The sequence below is a fragment of the Periophthalmus magnuspinnatus genome, chromosome 15 (genome assembly GCF_009829125.3).
Source record: "Periophthalmus magnuspinnatus isolate fPerMag1 chromosome 15, fPerMag1.2.pri, whole genome shotgun sequence".
Lineage (NCBI taxonomy): Eukaryota > Metazoa > Chordata > Actinopteri > Gobiiformes > Gobiidae > Periophthalmus > Periophthalmus magnuspinnatus.
Window position 1 is genome coordinate 8,251,238 of NC_047140.1, and position 18,001 is coordinate 8,269,238.

General features: G+C 38.7%; 1 protein-coding gene across 2 annotated transcripts in view; it reads right to left on the reverse strand.

Moving 5' to 3' along the window:
- The window catches only part of sptbn1 (spectrin, beta, non-erythrocytic 1), a 144,999-nt gene that overhangs the window by 20,236 nt on the left and 106,762 nt on the right, over positions 1–18,001 (reverse strand). For both annotated transcript variants that reach the window (XM_033979681.2, XM_033979680.2), the window contains 18 exons: positions 16,971–17,158; positions 15,083–15,200; positions 14,283–14,441; positions 13,002–13,097; positions 12,080–12,286; positions 11,291–11,444; positions 10,519–10,670; positions 10,067–10,285; positions 9,441–9,521; positions 9,144–9,350; positions 8,490–8,701; positions 6,161–6,298; positions 5,089–5,209; positions 3,088–3,303; positions 1,982–2,401; positions 1,062–1,264; positions 466–556; positions 243–389 (listed from right to left, as the gene is read on the reverse strand). In XM_033979681.2, the coding sequence (XP_033835572.1) occupies positions 243–389; positions 466–556; positions 1,062–1,264; positions 1,982–2,401; positions 3,088–3,303; positions 5,089–5,209; positions 6,161–6,298; positions 8,490–8,701; positions 9,144–9,350; positions 9,441–9,521; positions 10,067–10,285; positions 10,519–10,670; positions 11,291–11,444; positions 12,080–12,286; positions 13,002–13,097; positions 14,283–14,441; positions 15,083–15,200; positions 16,971–17,158 (3,129 nt within the window). The remainder of the gene's footprint in view (positions 1–242; positions 390–465; positions 557–1,061; positions 1,265–1,981; positions 2,402–3,087; positions 3,304–5,088; positions 5,210–6,160; positions 6,299–8,489; positions 8,702–9,143; positions 9,351–9,440; positions 9,522–10,066; positions 10,286–10,518; positions 10,671–11,290; positions 11,445–12,079; positions 12,287–13,001; positions 13,098–14,282; positions 14,442–15,082; positions 15,201–16,970; positions 17,159–18,001) is intronic.

Here is an 18,001-nt window from a genome sequence, read left to right on the forward strand (position 1 = left end):
GAGCTGTGAGGACCGAGTGTTGTATCTGGAGAGAGACTCTTGTACGAGCAGCTGACTTAGATAAGAAGGTGTGAGCCCTAGCATGGTTTTATAGACAAACATAAGCCAATGCATATTTCGGCGAGACTGCAGTGAGGGCCAGCTCACCTGAGTGTACAGCAGACAGTGATGTGTCCTAAAGGGGGCATTTGTAACAAGTAAGTAATTAAAGTACTATCATAAACAGTGACTTCCTGCTGTACCTTCTCGATCTTGTCCAGCCACTCCTTGTTGGACTGCAGCTCGGCCATGAAGGCCTGGTGCTTGAGCCATTTGCTGTGGAGGTTTCTGGCCTCGTCATAAGACATGTCTTGAGCCGTCAGCATCTTCTCGTTGATCCACAGAGACAGCTAAAACACACAGACACTATTAGATTATGAAACTACAAAACAAAATCATATTCAACAGGAGCAGAACAGGTGAGACCTCTTGACAATCTTGGAGGAACTTCTGCAGGTCACGGTTGTCCTTCAGTCTCATCAGCAGCTCACTGGCAGCTTCTCGGTTCTTCTTACGTCTGCGCAACAAACAACATCATTTGACTATTTGGATCTGGAAATGGTGATGTGCTTTAAAGGGCCATTGTGTAATGTTGCTGCCACCTGCTCGTCTTTTATGTTATTTGCTTGAAATACTCCACACTATGTCATTAAATGTCTTTATTTCTTTGGAGACAAGCAATTGAGGCTACTAGACCAAGTCACAGTTCAGATCTGTGAAGACATGAGCCTGCTTACAGAAAGAATAAATGTTTTTCAAGGTATTAATGAGCAATGAAAACATAATAAACATGTTTAATACCATATTGTGGAACATTTAAGGAAATCAATGACAGCCCCATGGAGGCGTGAAGCTGAAGTACCCTCCACTAGAAATAATTGGGACTAGAAATTAAGAGGAGGCTTTCTTTAAGTCCTATTTGTTTACTTTTAGCCAAGAACATGGCCAAAACATTTATTGGATTATATTTAATTTCTTTCAATAAGCTAAACGGAAGAAAACAAATAGATCCTTAAATAGACCTTGATTCAATAGAGTCGACTTTCTCCTGGATACGGTCAGCGTTGATGTTCCCGTCAGACACTAGGCGGCGCCCTGAGTCCACCACAGCTCCAATCTTCTCCTCGTTGGCGTCCATAGTGGTCATGAAGTCCTCCTGCTTCTTGATGGCACCCTCAGCCCCCTCCAGTGTGGTGGGCATCTCTGTGTGGGCCAGCACGTACTCCTGGAGGAAACAAGGCAGGATGTAAGATTCACAAAAGTGTACATCCAAAAGGGCTTTATCAAGATTTAAATCGTATTGTAGTTACATGTTTCTACCTCCTGACGGGCAGCCACACACATCAATTAAATTCAGCAGAGACACCTCTCATTGGTTGGACGAAAGAAGTATAATTATAACAGTCAGAAAGTGGCAATGCACCTTTGAACTTAGACATATGGCTTGAATAAAGTCACAGTTAAAGCTACAGTTTGTAACTTTCTGGAGGTGGCACATCACCTGCATGATTTTATGGAAATAGAAAGTTCAAATTCTCCATGGAGAGTTTTATGCCACACCATGGAATATTATAGCCAAAGTAACAACAATTCCATAGAAACAAGCAGGAAGGCCAAATAAGAGACAGGTTTGTGGACATACAAGCTTGCTCACAGGATGCATGCTTTTCAAAGTTTCTCAGCACAATAAACACAATTAGACAATCACAAAAAACAGGCATTTATTTTAGTCTATTTTTGGGCTAAAAAGTTACATACTGTGGCTTTAAGTAATCCTCATATTCATTTACTAGGTCTAAAAATATGATGTCCAAAAGTTTCTGTCCTTTAGAGGGTTGTGATGAGAAAACCACGCAGCCTTCAGAGACTGGTGGTAGTAAGTCTCTGAGCTCTATAGCGGACTAGTGGGGTCAGTGCTAGGGTTTATGTTAGGGTAGAGTACCTGGTTGTTGAGGAAGGCTTCGGCCTGCTTGGTGTCCCTGAGGAACAGCTGGTATGCATGAGATTGGGACAGGAGGTTCTGGCGGTTCTCCCACATTTTGTGCAGCTCGTTCCAGCCGGTGTCCAGCGCCTGCAGCCTTTGTCTCAGGAACATGTACTGAGCATCGGTTTGGCCCTGCGTCACCATCTCGCCCATGTCCCTCATCTTCTGGTAGTCTTCCTCGTAGTTGCGGATCTCGTTCTTGATGTTCTCGTGTTGGGCCAGCAGCTTCTCGGCCTCGGTCAGAGTGTTGGGCATGTCTTCGGAGGCGATGGCCGTCTGTGTGCGGGACAGCCACGACTGGAAGTCATCTAGGTCCCTCAGGAACTGCTGCAGCTTCGAAGCCTCACCCAGAGACTCCTCACGGTTCTTCATGGTGTCCTACACAGACAGGTCACAGGGTTAACAAAACAGTCATACATTTACTAGAAGTTGACAAGTAACATTTAGCTGCAGCACTTGTCCATTTATTATTAGAACTGATCTCTGTCTCTCTGATCTCGGTCTGATCTACTCTCATTGTGAGTGCTAACACAGTGGTGCACAGAGAAACATTAGATTTCAAATCTAGCCTAACTTTTTGGGGTAAATACAAGAAGTATAGCTGGCTCGTCTGATAGACCCTAGACTGAGCATTTGAGTTTTGACCTTTCCCTATCAAAGCTGAAGCCCAAATCACACAAAAAATGAGTTAAGGACTAGTAATTAAGTAAAAAAATCTAGGCAGATAGACCCACCTCGTTTAATATTCATATATCACCCTTTGAACGGCAGATTATCCATCTCTACCTCCTATAATTGCATGACTATAAAACAATATTAGCATGTAAGCCAATATCTAACAAGTTTTCTGTGATAAGATTTGAGCTGTAAATAGTTGAATTATGAAGTTCTATGACTCATTATAGCTACAATATATTAACAAAAGTGTATATTTAAAACAGTTTTGGGGGATATTCTGCTTTATAGCTTGATCGTTTATCATCTATGTTTACTTTAGAGCAATATATCACACTTCAAAATGTGTTCTCCTGACAGGCCTAGTTCCATATCTTCTTTAGTGTTACCTTCATCTCAGCCCAGACCCCCTTGATGTGCTGCAGCTGTCCCTTAATGGCCTCAGACTGCTCAGGATGTTCAGATGCCAGCCGCTCCGCCTCTTTGTCCAGGTCTCCCAGTTTATCCTCGATAGCAGCCAGGTCTCTCTCCATCCCTGTGAGCTTCCTCTGCAGAGCCATCACCCCTGCAAGATCGTTCCCCAACTCCTGAGTCGACTCGATCACCTAGGCAAAACATGATGATGTTCAGTTTTGTTCACATATAGAGCAAATCATCAAGTTTGAAGGCTTTTGTACATCCCGTTTTGTCTGTAGTAGTGATGTCCTGATACAAACATTTCAAAAAGGCTTGATATTCTATTAGTGCTTTGCAAATTCAAAATGTAAAGAGCAAATCTTGTATCCCATTGAATTACAGAAAAGAAACTGTTGAAGCAGCCTTTCTTTCTGTACTGGATTATGGAGATATAATCTACATGCAGACTTCAGCCTCTACTTTAAACCTGTAGACACACATTCACTCAGCCCTTTATTTCATGTGATTAATTTAAACTCATCACTGTTCACTCTATGAAAAAGTAGGTTGGCCATCGCTGTGTGTCAGAACAGAACCACACTGTATAAAATGTATTTATAAAGGGACTACGACGATAGACTGACTCAATATCTCATTTGTTTGTTGAACTTTGATACGAGATCTCATGACACGTCTAAAAACTGTCTGCACTAGAACTGAAATAGGAAAAGGTCTTTTAGTTAGTTTGCTTCATAAAAACTGAATACATTTCAAGGACATGTAAAACTGGATAGATTGGTGCCACTAATGCACTTTAATAATTTGGTGATAAACATTTATACTCACACCTGCTCCTGTTTTAATGTTTTAAATGGACTTATGTATTTAGGCCAATTTGGGTTTGTTTTGTATTTTTCTCTATTTGAACAGAGCGCACATGAAAAATCACAAATGTTAAACCTGATTCTTTCTATCAGTGACTAGACCCAAGAACTGAATGTATTTCAACAAAAGTTTGCATTTTAGCAAATTCAATTTATCTGCCCCATCTGTATTAAATTTTATTGAAGCAGAGCAATACCGAGTTTGATATCACAATGAGGCATGAATTTAAAAAAAAAAATACTTTTTGCATATCACCATGTGGTCTTATAATACTTCTGACAGACCTTTCTAAAAGTATTCTACAAGGGTAAGAATTGGTCCTGTTTATAAGATTTTTTTTCCCAATATAGACATCTAGTTTCAATACTAGTTTGAGTATTTATTGGCAATTGGGTAACACTTTTTGACAATCCTAGAATGTAGATGCAAAAATTGTTAATTCAAACCAGAGTTAATGTTTAAGCTCATGTATGTGTGTTACAAGTATCAACCACCAGGGGGCAATAAAAGTCACTCGAGTCACACTAAAATGCAGGAAAAAAGTAACTTGGACTAATTGGATTTGGAAAATACAATCATTAAGGGTGCACTGATCTGATACTGGTATCAGATGACAGTGGCGATACTGAAAAACATATAACTTTAAGTAATAAGACTATTTACTGGACGTACTTGGCCCAGAAAGTGCCATAATGATTTATTTATATTACGCTGTTCTGTAGTTACTTAAGGGATAAATAACACCTTCATAACACATTTGGATCAGTTTTGTCTCATTTTATTTTTGTTTTAAGGAAATAAATGTTGTTTTCAGTCTCTACACTGGCAGATACTTAAAGGTATAATATCAGAAACAGTATCGGAACTGAAAAAGCTGGATCAGTGCATCCCCAACAATCATTTTGGGTAGTTAAAAAAATTAAAAAATGACAAGAGCAGAACCACAATATTTCAAATTTATTTTGATGTCTTGCACAGAATAAAGAAAAATTAGGATAGCTGCCATAGTGATGATCCATTTTAAATATTATATCTTTTGAATGTTAAAAAAATGAATAGGTCTGTGCATAGTGAGTTTGTACATAAATAGAAGTGGCTTTGTGTGGTACCTTGGTCTTCTCCTTGATCCAGGACTTGGTCTCGTTGCACTCCAGGTGGTAGTTCTGAACGCCCAGAGCAGAGTTCAGGCTGTCCTTCTTCTGGTCCACCAGGTCTCGGAACTGTCCCCACCTGCACCAGCACACGGGAACATTAGGAACCTCACCTCATCTAACTTATATTACACAAAGATTTGTAGTAAAATATATAGATAATCAAATATTCGCAAAAGCAGCTGAAAAAAAAAAACACATGATGGACAAAATAAATGCCTTACAGGGAAAGTATAAACATCTCCATGGAGATAAGCTACACAGGTGGTGTACCCTTCAACAGAAAAGCTACATTGAAAAGTTATCAACTTTTATTTAAATTCTTCCTGCAATGTTTTAGGCAGTAGAGTATAGAGTTGCAGCCAGTGGTGGAAGAGGTACTAAATTTTGTTGCTTAAATAAAATTAAAGATACCAAAGCAAAGAAAATATCACATGAAAAAATCTACTTAAGTACAAGTATTGAAAGTAAAAATGTACTTAAAGTGTACAAAGTAAAAGTATTTAATGCAGATTTTGTGGTCTTATAAAGCTTCAAATGTAGTGATACTGAGACAGACTTCTGCTGAATTTTGTTCAACAGAAACAATCTGATATTTTTTTCTACCAGTTTTTATTTGTATTTTTTATTTTATTTTTTTGGCTCATATCATGAACATTAAAAATAAACCCTCAGACTTTTCAGCAGGTCTCAAACTATAATAAAAAACACTTTTACTTTTCAGTCCTGTTCAGAAATGTAGTGGAGCAGAAAGTACAGACACCTCATGCTGTCAAATGTAGTGAAATAAAAAGTATCCACTTTATTAAGTAAACTAAGTATAGATATCTAAAATGTGTACTTAACTATAGTAATTGACTATGTTCTCTTCAGATATTACTACTTTACTTCTAGATATTACTTTTGGGAGCACTACACTTGATTAGACTGTAGTATAGATCAGCTTTTCTTTTCACTGGGTTTAGTTCGATAATCTTGACAAACTCCCTGTTATAATGGCCTGTGTAATCTGGCTGGGCGAGAGGATTACCGGGTGTTGAGTGTGTCCTGCTGGGTTTTGATCTCTTTCTCACTGGGGTGTCCACTGTGCAGGAGCTGACGGGCCACCTGGTTCACCACGGCAACCCGGGAAGCCTGGCTGTTCATTTCTGGCTCCAGGCTCTCGAAGCTACAACACAAACAAACAGAAATTAGCTCTATTGAATTTTATTCGAGTCGTACTCACTCGTCTTGACAACATTACTGTAACAAGCGTGGACCATGTGGGTGAAGTGTCTTGCCCAGTGATATAATTACAGAGTGACCTTCAGATCAGATTTTAACCACTTATTCTGTCAACGCTTGCCACTAACCAACTGTCAGACCAGGAGGACTTAAAATACAATTTAAACAAAACCAATTCTAAACCAGAGCAGAACATGTTCATACACAGGGCTAGCTAAAAAAAAAATTAAAAAAAAGTATCACATGAAAAAATTACTCAAGTAATAGTATTTATGTACTAGTTTCAAAATAATAAAAAAAAATATTCCACATAGATTTTGATACTGTGAAATATAATTATATTAAGTTACATTTTCACAAGTGACAATTTTTGAAACAAATGTAAGTTATTTCAGTTCTAGGATGGGTCCATGGTGGAGGTTTCAAACTTCATCTGCACAATGTTTTAGAAATCAGTCAAATCAATGTGATTCTAAAGCATTGTCCACAGTGATTTCACTTCTGTATACTCCAAAAAAGTTCACCTACATAAGCATTTTGATTGGGCCTTTTAATATCTCATCAAATTTACTTATGTTGAAATGTTTCTTCTCACAATAATCTTAACACTCAGATTTGATACTGTGACATCCCTATAGGCAAGTTTACCTTTAATGTTTTAGCCTGAATCAGTTTAGTTAGTTCAGTTTAGTAGTTTGAAGGTCTGAACACTACATAACCTTCACAGCACATGGGCTTACACAGTGACAGGGCATCTGGGACAGAGCTCATGTGATGTAATGCAGTTAAACACAATGTAAGAATGTGCCAGAACACTCAACCTTGTAAAGTGTACCCACATTCTAAAGACACACACAGACAAACACACACAAGTCCAGAGCAAACACCGGCTGTGCTCTGGTTCCCACGCACTCAATCCACAGTCACAGCAAATAGACTGGAGTTATTCTGAGACCAGAAGAAAGTGCCAGGTTAAAGTCAATGAAAAAGCAAAAACTAAACCAGAACAGAGAACGGCCCTGTTTCACAGAGGTTCAACAAACCCTGAGTTTAAGAGTTAACTCAGGGTTAATCTCCCCTGAGACAGACAGCTCAGAGTTTTCTGTTTCATAAAGCAGGTTTGGAGCAGAGTTAGAAAACTCCAATAATAAACCCTATTTAGCTGAGGAAACCAGACTTTATCATCTCAGAAAAGAGCACCACAGCAAAGGTAAGGCTTAATATAAAAGAAATGTGGAAGACCATATAATTTAATCAATTTATATTATTTAGTTTGAAGATACAAATAAGATTACTCTAAATCCTACTTACATAAAAAAAAGTTTAAAATGACATGATTTTAATATTTCATTTCAAATTTTGAATTAAATTGGCCAATGGCCATATTCAGCTAATTTAAGATGTTAAGAGTAGTGTAGCTCATTGGGTTTTTTAATGTGTCCTACATGAACCAAAATTTAAAACTGTACATGAATTAAAGTGAATAAAGTGCTCTGGACCATGTTAGGTTCACAGAGTGAGTTACCATGCTGACTGACTCAGACTTTAGGTTCATTCTGTGATCTCTTTTCCTAAACCTGCTTCTTGAAACAGAGCCATAAGTGCTAGGATTGTTCATTAACTGTTGTGATAACATTATAATATCAATAATTAACAATAATATAATGGACAATGGACATTGTTTTAAATGTAAGGAACCACAATAAGTAGTAAGTAAAGTCAATGTGACATATTTATGGGTTTAATAACTGTTGTCTGAAAATTAATTTCTTTACAATTGCAGTATTATATTATGAGCAGAACATAAACATCATTGGTAGAGAGGTCAAATCCACTGACCCACAGCTTGGCAGTGTGATTCTGGCTCTTACAAATTAATACTGTCATTGTTTCCTTGGGCAAGACATCCAACCCACCTCGCCCCCGTGTGTACACTGGTGTATGAATGTGTGTGAGAATGGGTGAATGGATCCTTGATGTACAGCACTTTGAGTGCTTTGAAGGTGGAAAATTTACCACTGATGGTAATGCAAACTTAAATATTGCTTTAACTGAGGATATTACAATAAAATGGCTGCTTGTACAAAGTTAAGACAATAATAATCTTGTTTGAGTTCCTCATTTTATCTACTGACCGGTGCTGCACCACCTCCAGGTCCTCTAGCTTGTCGGGGATGTCCATGCTGTTGAGCCACTGCTCCTTCTCGTCGACCCACAGCTCACAGGCGTTGGCCTCACTCATCATCTTGTACAGGGCCAGAGCGTCCTGCAGAGCCTGCTTCCTCAGGCGAGTCAACTCAGCCACCTCCTTGTAGCGCTCCTCAATGCCTGCCAGCCTGCTCTGCACCTGCACACACACGTACACACACATTGTGTTAATGGCAATTTCTGGTAATTAATCAGGCCTGAAACTATAAAAAAAAAAAAAAACAGACATTTTTACGCCTTATAAACTCACAATGTTAAAGGAACTGTATGTAGCCTGTAGACTTTTAGGTTTAATTTTAGGTTTAAAACAGCTGGATTTCAACATTGAAACTGGCAGCACAAATAAGAGAAGCTCATTTTACTTTCTGAGTAGATAAATGAAAGTCTGTTTTGGTAAACATTCAAATAGATGGACATTACAATTTTAACCTGTATTTAATTTGGACGTGTTAAGATCATATCCTACATAATCAAAATAAGTGAAAAATGGCTTTATCCATATTAACCACATCCCCCAACCTTAAATCAGCCTTTTCTAATCTTTTTGTCCAGCCCTGTCCATTATTACTTGACCCTAGTACCTCCTCAGAGTTGGCCTTCTCAGGGGGCAGGGTGCGGGACTGTTCGTGCAGGGCGTCGATCACTGGTCTGTAGCTGGAGATCTCCTCGGCTACATCCTTGTGCTTCTTCACCAGAGCCTGTGTGGAGAACTCATCATGTCCCACATCTACAGAGGAGACGATCCTCAGAACGTCCAGCATCCAGGTGTCTATGTCGTCTGCGTCGGCCTACGAGGGGAAAAGGAAGGAATACAAGTGAAGTTTGTTTATTTTTTTTAGACATAATGAAACGGTTATAACATGATGGCTGTGACTTACCTGGAACTGATGCTGGTTGCAGGCTTCTTGTAGTTTGGCTTTGCGGACAGCAGAGAGTCGCTCAAGAGCTGCCCATTGGTCCTAGAGGAAAAAAAGCCATTTTGCCATTGTTGTCATTATATAAACTATTCTTTCTTAAAGGGTCAATATTACGCAATTATCTGATCTGTTATAATGTTGTTTCCTGGAGCTGTGTTTTGTTTCATTCACACATGTTTAACACACAAATCCTGCATATTTACGTCGAGTTCTTCTCTTAAACTGAAAACACTCTGTTCCACCTTGTGACGTCATCATGTGGTAATACAGGAAGTGCTCTACTGTGTTTTTAAACTCCATACACCTTCACTAGAATCATTTGGATAATTTCAGCCCTGGAATTGCCAATCTCTACTGAACAAAAGGTAAAAGTAGCTGTTAACTTGAAAACTACCACAACATGACATCACAAGGTGGAACAGAGCATTTTGAGCTTTGGAGATGTAGACAGACTAATGATAAAGGTTTACTAAGACATTTGTTAATGAAAGAAAACAATGGTCTAGGTATGTTTTTGATGAGGTAACATTATAACATGTCTTAAAGCTCACAGGACCCTACATAATAAGTTCACTCCATGTCTCTACCTGGAGGTCCTGGATTCGCTCCTTGATCTTGTCTGCTCCAAAGTGGTTGTTGGCCACCAGCTCCTCTCCCTGCTTGATGGTCTGCTGCAGGTGTGCTCCTCGTCCGCTCATCTCGTCCTCAAAGGCCTTGTGCTGGCTGAGCAAACGCACGGCTCCAGTTAGGTCTTTGCCATAGTCCTCAGAGGAGAGGATCTGCTCCTTCTCCCGGATCCAGCCCTCCTGTGGACCACAACACACAGAAGAGTCAGCACAGAGATTTATTTGAATACAGTACATGTTTTTCAAGTAACAGAGATTGCAGTTACTGTGCTATTCTTCACTAAATAAACTCAAAATTGGAACTTGATGTCAAAACACCATTGTTGGCATAATTTTAAACCACCAACCCCCCTGTGCCTAAAATACAAAAGACCACTCTGTTTGTCTTATATAGTATTAGTTTAGTCACTGACCTCCTCAGCCATCTCCCAGAAGAACTTCCACAGGCGTCTGGACTCCTCGAGGCGGGCCCTGCGCTCTGCGGCCAGTTGACTCAGCTCCTGGTAACAGAAGTCCAAGTGGGCCACACGGTCTCGGATGATCTGAGGGTCACATGGCTTGTAGCCTAAAGACACAGGTAAATGTCACAGACCATTAATGATTCAATATTTTTGACTAAATAAATACACAGTTTTATTAGAGTGACATGTCAAGGGATTATTGTTATTGAAATATCCACCACATATCCAACTATTCATATTCAAATATCCAACACAATATATGAGTTAAATATAAACTACACAACGATGGTATGATTATTTGGATTGTGTAATCCAAATAATTCTTAACTTTTCAAAAAAAAAACTTGAAAATGTGACTGAATAAATAACAGACGGAAATTAGCCTGGCCATATGTACTGTCCCTTTTCTAAATAAACAATAAAGAATAATTAAATAATAATTCAGTTTTGCCGTCATATAAGGTATATGTTTAATGCCATAGGGTGGAAGTGCAGGCAAAGCATTAACATCTCCATGGAGACACTCAGGAGGCAGTCCAATCCACCTGAATGTTGCACTGCTTTAAGTAAACGCAGCTATAATAATTTGCTTATTTGAATTTAACTCGCAAAAGTTGAAATTGCCCCAAAATATGTTACCACAAAGATCTTTAATGTTATTAAATATTTCCTGCTTTTCTCACACTGTGCATCAGTACTCGGTATAAATATGTAACAAAAATACCATCGGTATCGTTGGCGAACTTCTGTGCATTGCTGTTGACGTTGCGGACGCGGTCGGCCTGGATCCCAATGTCGGCCTCCACCAGAGCGTGTTTCTGCAGGAGGTCCTCCACCCCCAGCAGGTGTTTGCCGTAGTCCTGGGACAGCAGCAGCATCTATGAACATACAGAGAGAGAGAATGGGTCAACAAGAGGGCACAGAACCATTTAACTACTGACAATGAAACACATGATCACTCTATAGGGCTAAGCAAGCCTAATGAGGCACTACATCAAAGGGAAGGCAAAATATGTTCAAGCTGTATGTTCTTGTAATGGTACTACGGTACTAAGACAGCTTACAGAAAGAGCATGTTAAGAGCGTGTTTACATAGAAGTTTAAGAACATAGAGGCCTCAGCTATAATTTTATAGACCCTGTATATAATTATATGCCCGGGTATGTCATGCTGAGTAGGCTAATGCTACACATGCAAAATGATAGTGATTATAATATAGAGGGCTGAGGATTATCTAAACAACTAAAAGTACATTTTAAAAATATAATGGCTAGTTCCATTAGGTTTAGTTAGTGTAGTTCATGGAATATATTTTAAAGTGAAACTAAACACTAAATCCTCCTTTTTGTGTGTATTTGGTGTTTGAGTCAGTTTTGTGTAATATAGGACCTTTAACTCAAGATAGTGTGTTTGGTGTATTCCCTTGTGTGTTCATTCAAAACTGTGAGTTAGCCCCAGTAGCCAAAACACTGCTAAACCTAAACCCTCGTCTTAACTTGACTATCGCGTGTACCTTCATCTCGTCCATCCAGTCCATGATATAGAGCATCTCCTGGAAGACCCTCTGCAGCCCCAGATTCATCTCGAGCCGGTGCCTGCGGGCCTTCAGAAGCTCCAGCAGATACTCCCACAGGCGGATAACGTTGTCCTTACGCGCTGTGATGCGTTTGATGTCATGGTAACTCTCCGCCTCCAGCTCCCTCGCCACGGCAACAACAGCCTGCAACCAAGGAGGGAAAAATTAGAGGTAAACAGAAAAAGATGAGAATGTAAAAAATAACAGTGTTAATATTGGCTATGTGGATCAAAATGATGGTAACTGACTAGAATAATTGGTTCAAGGACTAAACCAGGACTAAACCAGGATGAAACAAGGGCTAAACCAGGTCAAAACCAGGACTAAACCAGGGCTAAACCGGGAATAAACCAGGGCTAAACCAGGACTAAACCAGGATTTAAACCAGGGCTAAACCAGGACTTAAACCAGGGCTAAGACAGGTCCAAACCAGGTCCAAACCAGGTCCAAACCAGGTCCAAACCAGGTTCAAATCAGGTTCAAATCAGGTCTAAGCAAGGTCTAAGCAAGGTCTAAACCAGAGCTAATCCACGTCTAGACCAGGACTAGATCAGGACTAATCTATCTTCCTTAATAAAAGAAATTGCTTAGTAAACAAAATAAGACTTTAAGACTTAAATAGATTTAGGTGTGATTTAAAAATAGTACCAGTCAAGTCTGGACACATTTACAATAGATGTTATTTGTGATCTCAAAAATAGCTTTGGCAGCTAGCTTTTCGTCAATATGAATGGAGGGCCCCGCGTGTTTACATTGAAATGACCTCTTTAATTTAAAACTGGTCACGTGCAAGTCCAGTTCTCCCATATGAAATAAAAGGTTTTCATAATGTTTTTGTATAAATTTGTAAAAAACTGACCTGCACTCTCTCCTCGTAGGCGGCGATGTCTGTTTCAATAGCTTCATGTTTCTTGGTGGCAGCTTCTACAGCCTGGAGGTCAAACCCAAAGTTATCCTGTGGGGAGAGAGAAAGGGACACAGACCACACGTGAGTAAAGGGATAAACAGCAATGTTAATGACGTGAAATATATAAAAAAAAAAAGGAATAATAAATGTTTTTCCTTCCAGTTATCAGGTGGAAGAATTTCAGACAAAGCTTTATTCAAGTCTGATTTTGTTTTCCCAATTCAGGAAAACACTCCACCCTCTACATTGTAAAGTGTGCTGTAAAAGCAGCTATTGTAATAAACATAATTAAACAGAACTAACAATTTATTTAATACTGCTGTTGTTTTGGTTATAAAATGTGTTTTTGGATCTGTTTATTTGTTTATTGTCCAGATATCAATTATTAAAACAGTCAGCTATTACTTTGACAGTCGATTATTCTGAATTATTCCGGTCCATTGTTTCAGCCCTGGAGTGTATCTGTGCTGTTACCTGGGAGACCATGTATTTTGTATAGAGTATTACAGGGTTTCAGATCATAGACGTTCATAAACGCTAAATTTTATCTCTGCCCGCTGCTACAACTCGATCACTTGGCACCGACACTACCTGGAGTTACGTCAAATCTCTCCATCTCATACAATAAATAGTGAAGCCAATCCACATATTAAAGTAAATAACATGTTTATTTCATGATATTTATGTCTTTTAACTGCTCTCCTCACCAGTCACATATAAAGGAGGAGGTTAAGTGTCACTAGATGTTTACCAGAACCACACAAGTTCAGAAACCTCAATTGGAAGCTGGTTAGCCCTTAATTATTATCTAAAATAAGACATCAAAAGGATTACACAGCCAACAATGACTTTAAACAAGGCTCTGGTTTCACGTAAATGTGGTCGAAGGGTTGGTACCAGCTGACACCCTTTTTGTGGGCTAATGCTAACGGCTGTAGGAAAAAATATGGTGGACTGGCTCCTGGTGTTCCCAAATCTTCCCGGACTAGCCGAGTTGCTAAGTGGACGTTAGCATTAGCATCGAACGCCACATCTACTAATTATATGTCTATGTTTCAGATTACATCACTATTCTAATAATATTCAATACAAATGAGAGAATTTGTGAATTTACATATTGGATATTTCATGGCAAATACAATGTAATCAAGAAGAAAATCTGGCTTTTGCTCCGCTACTGGGCCTATGGAATCAACACATGGTTACCTGGGAGACTACTGTAAGTGCTGTTACCTGGGAGACGAGGCGCTGGTTCTCGCTCAGCCATGTCTCTCTCATGGCGGCCTTCCTGTCGAAACGGCGAGCCAGCTGCTCCAGCTTCTCCTGACGAATCAGCTCTGTCCTGAGGGCCAGCTCCCTCTCATGCTCCGCCTTCTCCAGACGTTCCCACGCCTACAACAAATGCACCAATAGTACACTTATAATATACAATAGCATGTACAATTTCCTCTACAATTCACCATTTCACTGTACTTGCATATTTGGCTCTTTGCACAACAGCACCTGGCAATCTCACTGTTAGCACCACTACTTCCTATACAATTATATCTATATGGGTTTTTTGCCAAAACACGCAAAAAAATTTAATTATTAAAGATCAGGCCTTGGACAGGGAGCTGCGGTGTTTAGAAAGAAATGTTTGTGTCTCAATGCTAACGCTAATGCTAATTTTGAGGCATAATAAATATTAAAACAACACCACAAACTGACGTATTCTACATACAAAAATAATTGGGGAGTCTTCATTTGAATTTTAATAGATGCTTATTTTATGTTTTTAGATTTTAATAAAAGAGTTTGCTTTGAAATACAGTGATTTAACTAGCATGCTACTGTACACAGAGCGTCCACAGTGACCCAAAAATTGTAATTGACTTGTTCCATATTTGAGAGGCTTTATCTCAAAATGGTGGTTGACCAAGCACTACAAAAGACATTTTCTCTAAACACAATATCTGGGCCACTGGATCAACAAACTTGTATAGAACTATTTTCTATGCTGCTAATAGTGTTCTGTGTGTGGGCATTCATACCTTGTTGATGTCTGAGATGAGCTTGCCTTCTCGTGGGGTGTAGACCTTCTGGTTGTTGGCTCTCATCTTACTCTGGATGGTGAACAGCAGCACCTCAAGGTTTCCCTTCTCTGTGAACCTAGAACATTCAAACATTCACAAATTAAAAGGTCCTATATTACACAAAATTGACTACAATTTTGAGCTCTAAGCCATGTTAGAATGTAGTTACCTCATCAAAAACATACCTGGAGTTGTGTTCATTTCATTCACAAATGTTTGAGTAAAATGTGTGAATGAAACTGTCTACATCTCCAAAACTCAAAATGCTCTGTTCCACTTTGTGATGTCATGAAGTAGTAGTTTTCACATTAACAGCTCCTTTCACCTGGGACTCACCAGGACTGAAATTATCCAAATGATTCTAGTTAAGGTTTGTGAAGTTTAAAAACAGAGTGGAGCACTTACTGTATTACCACATGACATCCACAGGTGGTATAAGGACATTTTTTCAAATTTTTGGCTCTGCGTACACACTTTGACTTCTTATCTCCAATATTCAGACATTACATTATTTCCCAGGGGGTCACAAGTATGTCTGTATTCATTTGGCCTGTGCGCAGCTGCAGGACTGAATCATTCTACAGTGTTTCCAGGAAAATAAGACTCTCTAATCAGATTCAGCTGGTTTGTGTCCTCCTCTCTATGTGTGTGCACGCGTATGTGTGGATGTGTAGTTATCACATTGTGGGGACTAAATCTGTGTACACTCTCAGTTATTACTATTACTATTATGATTTAGCTGGCCCGGGAACGCCTTGGGGGTCACATCGGAGGAGCTGGAAGAAGTGTCTGGGGTGAGGGAAGTCTGGAAGTCCCTGCTGAGACTGACGCCCTATGACCCAGCCCCGGATAAGCAGACGAAAATGGATGAACGTACTATTATTTCGATCAATGTTTTATGAGGTGATATTGCTTTGTCTAGAATGTTCCACATTATGGCATTACACATATTCATATTCATTCAATTATTGGTGTTTTTAATCATGCAAAACTACGGTGAAAAACATTCTTATCCATCTTATTGTGAGTTGGCTTGCCTCTCCACAGATCTGACCTGTAACTAGACCTGGCAGCATCACCTACTCCATGGAGATAGACAAGTTTAATGCCATACTGTGGAACACTCAGGGATAATAATATCATCTTCATGGAGACAAACAGGTGGTAAATAAGGAGAAGTGTCCAGAAAATGAATGGAAAATACTGTCCCAAAGAAGCATGATAGTGCATGTGTGTGTGCGAGAGGACAAATGATTCAACACTGAACCTGCTAAATCTCACGATGTCACTCTGCAGTGAATACGGGAAGACTATTGCGGGTTCAGTGTTTTCTCTCACTACAAAAATGTAAAGCTACAGAATTTTCCCCAAGATTTTGACGAGATTTTTTCACATATCCAACTTATTTTTCCGTCACTGCGAAAAATGTAATATTACTTGAATTTGCTTGATTTGTTTTTCACAAATTCAACCTTGATTGTTTGAATTGTTTGAGACATATTTGACTTATTGGAAATATCCAGTCAAAATATGGCAGTAAATGGTTTTCTAATTTCTAAACTCTGCCTTAAAATTAAAATACTTACAAAATGAAATTAGAGATATTTGAAACTTTGCAGTGAAAGAAATGAATATAAAAATGTGCAAAAACCTTGATGTTTTTTGTTAAACGAGGTCAAGATCAATCAAATAATCCAGAATTCATGGCATTTCATACATACTTTTTAATATAGACTCTTAATACTTCTCATCTTGTCTATTATGTTTGATTGTGAAGCACTTTCCATTACATTACATATATTTTTTCATTTTATATATATATTTTTGTGTGTGTTTTGGTCCGTACTTGGGGGGCTTCTCGACGGTGCGGTAGGTGTTGAAGGCCTGCAGCTGCTGTTGGACTCCCACCAGAGAGTTGGCGAATTTCCTGTTGTTGAGGATGATGATGGTCTGCTCGATCCACTCCAGCAGGTCTGAGGCCAGAGACTCATACTTCTCGATCATCTTCTCCGTTTCTATGGCGTTGTCCAAAACCTACACAAAAATACAAGGTCAATGTTGTACTTTTATGTATACAAGGGCACTTCATAATAACAGTTTGACGTTAGATGTATTAGTACAGATACTATTGTGGTAAATGAGAATATTTAACAGTGGTGGAATTTTGTCACTTGAGTAAAAGTACAGATACAAGAGCACTACTACTGCTAGTAAAAGTATCACATAAAAAAATCTACTTAATTAAAAGCACCTGTACCTGTTTAAAAATGTACTTCAAGAGTAAAAAGTACATATTTTGCACATATTTTGAAATCTAATAAAGCTTAAAATGCAGTGATTTTGATGCAGATTTGTGTTGAATTTTGCTCAACAGAAACAACTGAACCGATCTTATTTCCAGCTGTTTGCATTTTTTTTTATTGCTCATATTATGAACGTGTTAAAAATAAACCCTCGCCCTTTTCAGCAGGTCTCAGACAATAAATACTTTTACTTTCCATTCACGTAAAAAAATGTAGTAGAGTATAAAGTACAGATACCCGCTCTTAAATGTAGTGAAGTAAAAGTAAAAAGTACAGACACCTAACATTTATACTTAAGTACAGTACTTTACTACTTTTACTTTAAGTTCCACCACTGATATTCACATACACAATATATATTTTTATGAACTACACCATACTACAGCTGTCATTTTATACATCAACTTTTCTTCACAAACTGACACTTAAATATTAGCACAACACTAACAAATAAGACAATGCTCACCACTAATGCAAATAAATGTACATAAGATAAAAATGAAAACAAAAAAATACAGTTACTTTACTTGAAATGAGTCAATATTCAAACTGGGACAGATCTTGCATAGATGTA